The following is a 12,006-nucleotide window of genomic DNA, read 5'->3' on the forward strand; positions in this document are numbered from 1 at the left end:
GTGTGTGTGTGTATATATATATACACATATATATATATATATATATATATATATATATATATATATATATATATATATATAATGAAATATCATTCAGCCATAAAAAAGAATGAAATCTTGCCATTTACAATAACATGGAAGAACCTAGAGGGTATTATGCTAAGTGAAATAAGTAAAAATAACTCAGACAGAGAAAGATAAATACAGCGTTATTTCACTTATATGTGGAGTCTAAAACACAAAACAAACATACAATACAAAAACAGACTCATAGATACAAAGAACAAACTTATGGTTGCCAGAAGGAAGGAGAGCGGGAGACAGGCGAGATAGATAAAAAGGATTAAGAGGTACAAACTTCCGTTTATAAAATAAATAAGTCACAGAGATATAATGTACAGAATAGGGAATATAGTCAATAATATTGTAACAACTTTGTTTAGTGACAAATGGTAACTAGGCATATTGTGGTGATTATTTTGAAATGTATAAAAATATTGAATCACTAGGTTGTATACCTTAAATTAAGATAATGTTGTATGTCAACTGCAATAAAAAAAAAAATTCCTCTTCACTCTGAGCAAAGAAAACATAAAGCTTATTTAATTGATGACCTTCACTTCCCCACTAAACAAATCTTCAGTGCTTGCATCAAGGTTATTTGTAGAAAAGTCTATACAATTTCCAAGCTGAACTCTCTCTTCCTCTGCTTTTGATAATTATAGAAGTAAAATCAAGTTAAAACTACCATCCTTAGTGGCTTTGAAACGGAACATAGACTATCCTGGAAAGGAGCTGTTCTATTCAAAGCTTTTCTGTGATTAAAGGGCAGGGGTATGGCTCTGGCCTCAAGGCTTAGTGTTTGGTTATTTATGAGAACTAAATAGCAGACATACCTGCCCGTCCACTAAATTCTGCCTCTGTGAGTCACAGGAACTCTGCCAGAGGACAGGAAAGGTAGCAAGAACAAAGATAATAATCTTAATTTACCTCATCCTAACATTATTTCTGCCTGCAACATTAACTGTGGAGAATATCACATGATTCCACTCAGAGTTCCAAGAGCTTTAACACACAGTCTTGGGTCATTTTAGGAGGAATGACAAAGATTGAGAATAAACAGGCCTAAAGTTTAAAAGACATATATAATCTTTATTTATATATATATATATATATATATATATATATATATATATAATCTTTATATATATATATATTTATATAAATAAATATATATATTATACATAAATATAAATATATATACTATATAGTATATATATATATATATTGCTTTTCATATTTCTTCTACATATTTGCATATATTCTCGTGCTTTCTATACTGAGTTTTTGGATCAGCAATTGCCCTCTATTGTTTGTGTTATAACCTGAGAGTGCTACTTCTCCCTGGGATTTTTTTTTTTTTTTAAATCCCTGTTGTTTTTGTTTTGTTTTGTTTTGTTTTGTTTTTAAAGTTCAGTGTGCTCTAAAATAGTTTTAATATATCCCATGAAATTACTGGTCCACGTACAATTTAAGAATATTTTCAGCATGTCATGCCTGTTTTTCCCACTTTATTTCCCCTACTTGTGAAGTAATTAACTCTCACACTAACCTATGATTAGCTCTTAAATTTTCTAAATTAAGTAGAACAAAGGTTAAGATATACCTGAGTAACTTGTACTGATATTGAAGTGATTCTAGCACTCTTGGTGACTAAACACCCAACATTCACTTCTCTTTCAGTGGTGATCAGCCAATGGGAAACATGGCAGAAAAAAATATGGTCTAGGTGTTTATTCCTCAGTCTCCCTCCCTGTTGAGTATCTAGGGATTGGCTGCATGGCATCTTAGAAAGGCCACAGTTCCTGTCAGGGTACCTTGGACATAAAGCTGTCCCCTGACTTTTATGGTAACTTTGTCTGCCCCTTTCCCACGGCAGTCAGGGAGGGCTCCTCCTGCTGTTCCAGGCGTGGCATTATCCCATTTTGCCCAAAAACCCTGCCCACAACCTTTTACACATGACATTAGTTAAACCCTCTTCAAATGATTCATTGTACACATGCTATCTTTCCTCCTGGGACCCTAATACACCACTGGGGATAAAAATGGATGAATAGGGTATGGTTCCTGCCGTCACAACACGTAATCGACTCTACATAGCTGGCTTCACTGGCCTGTGACCTGTGCATTCAAAATGGCCCCATACTTGGTCTAATACTCTGCAGTCATCATCTTAGAATTCTTGATAAGTTCTGAACAGGGGCCCCACACTTCCATTTCATATGGTGCTTCAAAAATTATTTAGCCACTCCTGCAAATATGGTACAGATGTTGGACACAAATGTAACTCTAATAACAATCACAGCCTTTATTGAGGTCTCACTCTGTGCCAGTATTGTTCTTAAAATTGTTTGCATATTAACTTATTTAATCCTTGCGATGAGAAAGGTGTTACTATCATCGGCACTTTTTAGATAAGAAACCAGAGTCACAAAAAGAATGTTAAGTAACTTGCCAGAATTCACACTGCTAGAAAGTATAGAATATGGGATTCCAATTCAGGCATTCTCACTTCTTCTACACTACTCTGTTTCTGAGCTGGAAGCACAGAAAAGAAAGCAATTAGGTTTAATTTACAATTAAACTTAGAGCCATTGGAACAGTATTATGACATTAACTTAAGGTTCTGAAAATAATCTGGCTCCTACATAGGAATGCGAATCACAGCTACAATAGGGACAGAAAATCTGTGCACAATGAATAATATTGAATTCCTCATATCATGATAGCATAAGAATAGCTGAAGGGGTTTGTACATGTTAATAAATCTTTTCATTTTGACATGTCTCACGGTCTTGAATAAAATCTAAATGAGATTTATACCTGTTAACCCTGACATTATAAAACTATTTTCTTTATTCCTAACAACTCCAAGAAAGCTGTTAAACAATAAGAAGAAAAAAAGTTGTTATTTACTTCCAGAAAGAAGGTAAATAAACAATACCTAAAAGATAATCTAATGAGATTCATTCATTTTTAAACTACACAGCTGTTTCTTCTAATGCAAGCATTATTAATACTCCACTGTTTATGAAAAAAAAAAATGAAAGGACATACATTATAAAGACAGGGATCTTATAAAGACAGGGATCTTCATCGTATTAGAAATTATAAAATAGCAACTACCCTAATTTAATTTCTATACCAAAGTATTCAACATCAGACAAAAGTCTTGCTTTCCAAATTTTATGTAATATTTATTTATTTCACTGCCTTCCAAGTAGAGGATATGCACTTTCTTTGGTTATTAACATTGGTTGTTTTTTCTCCCCAAATCACTGAAGATCTTTCCTAGTAATCTACAAATGATTTTTTCCCTCATTTTAAATATGCTACACTTTAGTAGATTATGTTTCTATCTTTTTAGATTATGATTTACCACAACCATTCAGATAAGACATACAAATCAGGGGTTACTACTTGGTTATGTGGATTCTTGTAAACATCTCCAAAAAGGGCAGGTGAATACTCCCACTATTATTTTTATCTTTCAGTCATAATGTTAAGATCCATAACAGAATCTTAAGCATTCCAATCTGACATCAAAATCACAACAGATCCCCTTTTCCCCCCAAATAAATAAGCCTGTTGTCAAGGCCGACTGGTATGTTTTAAAGGACATCTCAGCCAAGGGTATTATTTTAAGAGATGAGCAAATGGGGAAACCCCACAACCTAGCCAATAAAAAATGAACTTAAGGTGCAAAGAAGCTCTCATAAATATTACTTAGAACAAGGGATTCATTGTTTCAAGCCAACCCTTCCAGTGGCTTCTCTGATCTCAGCCCCTGTCTGTGCGTCAGGGAAGCCTCTTCCTTTAACCTGTGGTTTTTTTTCAAGCTGAGCTACTACATTATTTATGACTGTAAATGTGAGGAACCCATCTGTACGCTCCTTGTACACACACACACTGAGGGCCCCCCTCCCTTTGCCCCACTTTGGTATTTTAGTGAGGAAGGATGAAAGGGTTTTCCCCTGGAGCTGATGTGGTCGGGGATGTTGAATTAGCTGCTGTGTCAGTATGAGGTAGACTGAGGATTTCCCAACACATCGTCCACCTGCACACCCAAACACTAGCCTCTTATGACTCATCTCGTTCATTTTCTTCCTTTCAAGGGGTTTTTAAAAAAGATTTTACTTCTTTCTCTGTCTTGCCCTCATTGTTCCATGCCTCCAGTAGTTGCTGTTGATCTCTTTATCCTCTCTCATCATGTTTTCTCAACTTAAAAAAGGAAATTTCTTCACAGATGTGACTGAGTATTAAATAAAAATAATCTAAGCAAAAGTGTTTTATAAAGTAAAAGAGAATTCCATTTTTGATTAGTGTTATTTTTGTTCATGTTGCATTTTTATTCCTTTTTTTGTTTTTTACTTTCCCTTAAATTCCCCCCTTTTAAATTTTAATTATGTCATAAAATACTAAAGGCAAAGACAATTAAATTCTGTCAGAGGGATCCTAAGGGAGAGGTGAGGAGGCAAAGAAGAATGGGATGGTGGAGTAACAATTACAGGGGTTGGCGACAGCCAGAGCAGTTCTGATGCCCTGGGGAGCTTTTCTCCTGATGGGCTGAGGCTGTAATTGGCACATCATAACCTTTTCCTTCTCAGCTAAAGAGAAAACAGGAGACTGTACCTAAATGATCAAGCTGTAACTAATTGATTTTCAGCTAATCTAAGCCTCCAGCTATGAAGAAACTAGGACCAAAGGCAGACCCCAAGAAGGGTGGGGGCAGTAAGAAGAAGGGTGCCAAGTCAGCCTGGGGCTAGAGAGACCACAGAACTAAAGAGGAAAGGGAAAAAAAGGGGGGGGGGCGGGGAAGAGAAAGGAGGGGGAAGAGAGAGAGGGAGGTGATATTTTTTTAAAAATGGAAGAATGAAAGGCAAGGAACAGAAGGTGGTCTGTGAGACAGTCCCAGGCCTTTCTAGAGGATGTTATCGTACCTTCTTATTTCCCCCTGTTACTTCTTATTGAACTTTTAAAACTGGTTATTTGTGAGTGACCATTGAAAAATGCAAAAATCTTTTTAATTAGACTATGATGACAACTGTCTCTACAGCCGTGCCTATCATTGGACAATAAAATAGCTTTAAAGTAAAATAAGAATCCCTGTGGTCACATTTATGAATGAAAAGGGTTGTAGAAGAGAGAAAAAGTTCTCTACCCACAGAAACTTATTTTCTCTTCAAAAGTTAAGATAGAGAATTTTTTAAAAATTCATTTCAGTGTTTGTGATTTCAGACATAATCTATGAATATGTACTATAATGGCTTCACATCATCTTTCCTCTCATCCCATTCCTCATTTGTCAAAAAAAAAAAAAAAATCTTGCATGTGTTTACGGGTGTGTTTATGTTACACAAGTGTTAATAACCCTGTTAGAGAGACTACATAGATAGGCATCTTTAGGTAGATCTGTATATAAATTCCTCTCCTTTGGGCACTTGAGTCAGCCAAAAACAACAATAAATATCAATGATGTCTTTCAAATCTTTCAACTGAGTACATAAGCATTTTTATTCTTTCAGTTCCAAGAGAGTTTAATGATTTGAGGAAGTAAAAGGAGAAGGGTTTAATTTAAAGTTTTGAAAACATGTTTTTCTGTTTCATATCTTAGCATGCTAAATGTTGTTACAAAATGAAAAAATTTAAGCATTATGTTTATATACTTTTATGCTTGAGAATTAATATATATTCTTGAAATATATCTAAGAAGTATTTAATCCAAGCCAACTGACCAGTGAGTCAAAATCCATTAATAAACCCAAAGTTTGCCTTTAACAGATAAATACATGTAGACTAAGAATAATGTAAAAGTAAATTTCCTATGTTTACTGTTTTTTTGCAAGTTCCTCTAAAATATCTACAATGTATGTCATTTTAATTAGCCTATCATTAAGTAATCCAATATTGGTTTTTAACTAAAAGATCTTAGAAATGTACATGTTTATTATTATGTAAACAGGCGATATACTTAAATATTGCAAGTAAATTACCCAGTCCTTTCATTTGCATACTTATTTGATATATAAACTAACACATCGTTTTTAAAGAAGAGATGATAAAAAAGAACAAATTTACCAGAAAGACAGTTTTGTTACTAACAAAATAATGTGGTTTTGACTAAGAAAAATTCCACTGATATTCAAGTTTTTGAGACAAAACAGAGAAGTCAACCTGTAAAAGCTAAATACTATGAGACTGACAAAAGTTGGCCTAAGAATAATAAATACAGGAGAGTGGAAAGTTTCTCTTCACACAATTAATAATTGATATTTGTTTCTTTAAAGTGAACAAATCACTAAAATAAATCAAGGTCAAATAATAGTTAGTTGTTTATATTGACCTTAACAAAATTGATTTACATTTTATTTTTTCTTTTAGTAAATTCTAATCTATTTCTCATTTATCAACACAAAATTAATCTCATCTGAAATTTCAAAAATGGATACTTTGTTAAATATGATTCAGAGTTTGATTTAAGTTTAATTGTTCTCGATGAGCAAAACTTACGTTGAAAAAAATATCTCTCTGAATGACAAGATAATTGTAGAAAATTCATTATTTGACTTGGAAATGACATATACAAGCATTAATAAAAAGGATGCTACTAGATCCTTTTTATATAATTCATCTAATTATGGGAAAGGTCAACTGATTCTTTCAACATATTTAAATATCCAGGTGACTTCCTCAATACAAATCCCTTACCTATTGCTAATTTGATCATTTGCCCTTAGTTCCCACTATTATATATATATATATATATATATATATATATATATATATATATATATATGCACATATATATATAATACTAAAACATAAAATAAAATTGAGTGTAAGACCATGAAACAAATTCCGAATAATATTTGTTAATAAATGTTATATTAAGACACTTCTGATATTCTTAGTGTAGCTAATAATGGTATTATACTATTACCTTTTCTAAGTATGCTTTGACCTATTTTATTATAGAAGAAATACAAAGTTAAAGCTTTTTACTAAGTAATGACAGGTTGCAAGTTTGGGATATATTAGAAGGCATGGGCTAAGGATAATAAAATAAAATTGTGGTTCAGTTTTCCACAGAGACTACTAGGAGAAACTCACTTAATATCAGAATCAGTTTATCAGTAATTTCATGTGAGACATTAGTTTGGAATTATTAAATTGAAAAAAAAACAATATGGTTTATTATTGAACATAAATCACTGCTCAGCAGTTCAAGCATGATAAAAATAAATAAATAAAAATATTCTGAAGTTTAAATCCAATATTGTTTCTCTGGATTAAAATGAGTAATTGCATTTTATGGTATAGTTAACAAACTAGTTTAGTATTATAATCCAAACAATATAACCAAAATTTCATTGATTTAAAAATACAAGCACTTTTAGTGATAAAGATGGTTGTAGAAGTCACTGAATAAAACTGTTTATTATTGTTTTTGGTTTTGTTATTCTATGTAAATTTATAAAATGTAATGGTATACATTCAAATGGTTCAAAATCATACTTAATTCCTTTCTAAAAAAACAAATACACTTGTGAATAATCACAATATTCAGATATATTAAAATTTATTATTAGGACAGGTTCATAACTGATCTATTGTGTTTTAAAGTACTTAATATAACACATTCTTCCGTGTCAGATTTGAGATGACCTGAACTGATTTTTTCAGTGATTTATTTTGTGAATATGCAAGTCATACTAGACTGAAACTTTCTATTAAAACATTGAAATTAATTTAAATTATTGAATAATGTTTTAGAAATAACTACAAAGTAAAAATAAGCAATCAAACTAATTTAGAATTAAGCTATATTTTAATGGCTTGAAGGTTCCAAATGAAATCTGCTAATTATAAGTCTAAGAAAAGTATCCACAACACCTGATTAAGGCAACCCATGATGACTTACTAAAACTTAATAATGAGAGCTTTGTCTCTAGTAACATGAAACATATGATTTATTAAGCACCTTATCCTTCATGCTAGGACTGCTGAGAGCAAGTGAGCAGAGCACATTAAGCAACATATATCATACAAGCATCATGTGTTATTAGGATTTGCTGCTATCTGACCTCTCAAAGAATATTTTTGAAATATTATATGAGGAAGTTTTTAATCAAGTGTATAATCAAATATGTCAATTTTAACTCAAAGCAGATCATGTATAAGACAAAATTTTAAAAGTTCTTACATTAAAAAGCTCTCAATTCTTTAAAGTTGGTTAAATTTGTTGATAACATTCATAGTCTTTAAAAATAAATATATTCTATTTTATTATTTTGAATGTCTGAAGAGAGTAAATTTTCACCTTTGGTCTCCATTAAAACATTTAAAGAAAATTACAGCACTTGTTTAGAATAGCTATTTTAAATTGGTAAACTCTTTAAGATTACTGCAAGATGAAATACGAGTATAAGGCCTTAATATACCATTTGATATTTTCAATATTTTAAAACTACCGTGAAAGTACAAGCACTAACTAAAACAAAATTTTTAAAAAATATTCTGTAATACTGTTTCTAATTCAAGAATTTCAATTAATTTTTTATCTTAAATAAAAAGGAAAGTTCTGTATAGGTAAAGGCCACTGTGGCATGATTTACATTTCTCTTGCTTCTGAAAAAAAATCAAATAGGTATATTTTATCATTAGAGTTAAAAAATGTTAGATTAAAACCTCTTTTCTAAAATATTTTTCAGAGAATTTCAGAATCTCTCCCTGAAGCTGTTTGATAATGATCTTTTACACTACTATTTGATCTTAGTTAATTTCACATCAATATTTTCACAGTAGTTACCTCCCCTGAATGAGAGATTTTAAGTAGCATATAAATATATACTGACATGTTTTCTAAATTACTAATCCAAAAATTGTTCAGAATGTCACTTTTACTTTTCCATCTGTAAATGCTTTTTATTAGTATTAGTATTATTATTATTTTGCCCAGATCATAGCTATCCTCAGAAAGTCTCCTTTTTTTAGATTATTGCTTGTTTATTCACACACTTATATATTAAGCAAGTCTGAAACTTTAAAAAGATCTGAAAAGTCCCAAATCTACCCTAACTCTAAATGTTTAATTTTAGCTTCGTATATTAAAACTAAAGAAATATATATATATATATATATATATATATATATATATATATATATATATATATATATGAGTTTGTTGCCTAAGGCAAAATCTTATATTGCCTCAATGAAAGAAAGGAAACAGAAGCTGGAGAGGAGAGTCATAGAAAATGACTTTATATAAACATGACCACCTACCAGGCAGCTACTTTACCATTAGCAAAACTTCCACTTTGAAATAACATAGATTAACAAATAAACGAACAACATACCTAAATTGACAAAGCTCATGACCATGTCAGCATCATTCAGAAAGTTGGTATCATGTAGGCTGGCTAGAGGAGGACTCTGGGTGGTCAGGGGAGTCGTTCGAGATAACTGTATGCGACGAGGATACCCATTGGGAGAGGCTGGGTATCCCTTTCTTGCTCCTCTGGTCTCTCCTGCCAGGGATGCCCTCACTGAGTATTCAGACTCTTCAGGGTTTTCTTCATTGGCCATAGCATTGTACAGGTCCAGCATAAAGAGAGGTGCAGAGGAAGCTTGCTTTCCAGGTGAAAAGGGTCTGGGTCTGTGAGGCAAACCCAAGATAGAGAGAATTTCCCTCTGTATTTCCCGTCTTTCGTGGTTCCGTAGTCTTCTATAAATAAAACTGGAGTGAACATGATTGTCTCCCAAACCTCCTTTTGCATAACCCAGTAGAACCAAGCAGCTCCAGAGGAAACCCACAATACCCCTAAGTAAAAATACAGTCAGATGCATTTTTGTCCAAAAGCAAAGTTGGTATTTTTAGTCCTTCTTGTCCTCTTAAAAAAAAAAAAAAAAAAAAAAAGTTTCTAGGAGGTACAATTTCCCAGTAGCGGAAAAAAACAAATTTACCTATTCTTCATGACAGTGACATTTCTGAATACAACATCCTCACTGATTTTCCTGCCCTATTTTAAATATTTGGAATATGTCAAGAGTAGTTATTTCTAAGAAAGCTGAAACTCAGATTTCCAATTATCCACAGTTGTCAAGAGTTTTTGCTGCATTGATGTAGCAGAAGACGGCTAATATTATTTGATCAGATGACCTAGGCATTCCTATATAAGTTTATGACAATCAGGCCTTTGGTATTTGAATTAACGAAAGTTGATCTTCTGATAAACTGTAAGTCCCAAAGTTATCTTCATTTGCTCTTGAGTTCTTCTCAACCCTTGAGCTCTTTCCAAGACAAATCCTGATTTCTGAATCACAGATCTATGCTGATCTGCACCTTGGTGTTGGAATATATATTTGTCCGGCAGCTTGGTGATAACTTTAACATCTTTTGTGTCGTCTTAGTGTAAAATAAGACTCAAGGTTGTACTATTCAAGTAAATGTGTTTCTCTGTATTTACTTGAAAACCTTCCTGTAAGTCCATTCAATCCCTTTCTCCTTCTTACTGTTAATTCCACCTCCAGCAGGCACAAATATACCAGCCCTCTTCAAGGGAGATCTAAAGAGTAATGTAAGCACAACCCTGCTGGGAAAGAAGAGGCTTCTCATTGTAATTTGAAACTGGTAAAGCAAAAAGAACTTAACCCTTTTGCTACCAGAAAAGCCTCCATTTTCGCAATTTTATAGTCATGCATCTCACATAGCACAGTGATGAATGGGGCATATAAATTCTAGGGGGGGCAGAAAGCTAGTTTTCAAGCAGATTGAAAAATTTGCCATCAATTTTATATAGTCTCTTTTAGATCTTTCTTTTAGTAATACATATTTAATACACTTCTATCTTAAATCTCAGGTTGTGGATAAATTAGCATGATATGTCTCAGTTCTATATTTGAGGTTATTTCTGATTTTTATAAGTTATTAAAGTTTACTCCTTAAAAAATGAAAGAGTTGTAAATTGTGATTAATTTGTTGTTTCTTAATAACAGCCAGATTTTTTTAGAATAAAATACACCAGAGAATTAATCACCAGTAAATACATTCTAGCTCTCAAAGCAGTAGTTACAATAATTCAATTATGGTGATTAGATAGCCCGGCTTTAATGGTCTTTAAATATAAAAGTTTTAAGCAGAGAAATATATTCATATTTCTCTTATTAAGTCAGTACAGTTGAAATGCAAGTCAGTACAAACACCCTGAGATATATTCTAATGATTCTTAACTTTCAAGACGTTTTAGTTGAAATGAAAACAGAGTTACAAATTAGATACTTCCCATCAATTGTACTCAGTCCTTTGATTTGTATTACACATGCAAATAAACATAAGTCAAATATTCTTCTGACTACATGCAGATTGAAACTTGCCTTTTTAAAATTTGATGGGTATAATGGGGAAAGTGCACACCTTTCTAAAATACCGTACTTAATCCGAGGAAATGAGCAAAGTACGTGTTTATCCTTAATATTTAATGCCTTTAAAATTTGGAAGTCTACAATGTTTTTGTGCAGCTATAATTTTCTTACAAGCTCTCACTTAACCTTAGGACTCACAGTACTCTCATTGTCTGGAATGGTATTCTGATACCAGTGTAGATTTATCAAGCAAATTCTAGAACTATTATGAAATTTTAATGTTTTTCCTTTACTCTGCCTAGAAGTGCCTGGTTTCTTGTTAAATTTCTTTTAAAATATTTCTTGTGAGTGTCTAAAGCAAAGCCATATTTCTCACAAGTCTTCAATAGAAGAACTTGCGGAAACTTACTGTGTCATTTTTTCTTACACAAACTCACTGCACTAAAATGTGATGATGCTGTAAAATATTTGCCTTACTAAAAATTCTTTACTAATAGTCATGTAAAATGCCACAGTAGCAGACCCAAATACTGACATACATGGATTACCTCTATAAAATTGATATCATATGAATAGGAGAAG

At 32.3% G+C, this 12,006-nt stretch overlaps 1 protein-coding gene across 1 annotated transcript in view; it reads right to left on the reverse strand.

Annotated features, from left to right (window-relative positions):
• BMP5 (bone morphogenetic protein 5) overlaps positions 1-10,640 on the reverse strand; it is a 112,381-nt gene extending 101,741 nt beyond the window's left edge. Inside the window, exon 1 of the mRNA XM_019734800.2 lies at positions 9,420-10,640. Within this exon, the coding sequence (XP_019590359.1) occupies positions 9,420-9,909 (490 nt within the window). The 5' untranslated portion in view covers positions 9,910-10,640. The remainder of the gene's footprint in view (positions 1-9,419) is intronic.
• Positions 10,641-12,006: the final 1,366 nt, after the last annotated feature.

Source organism: Rhinolophus sinicus, linkage group LG05 (genome assembly GCF_036562045.2).
Source record: "Rhinolophus sinicus isolate RSC01 linkage group LG05, ASM3656204v1, whole genome shotgun sequence".
NCBI lineage: Eukaryota > Metazoa > Chordata > Mammalia > Chiroptera > Rhinolophidae > Rhinolophus > Rhinolophus sinicus.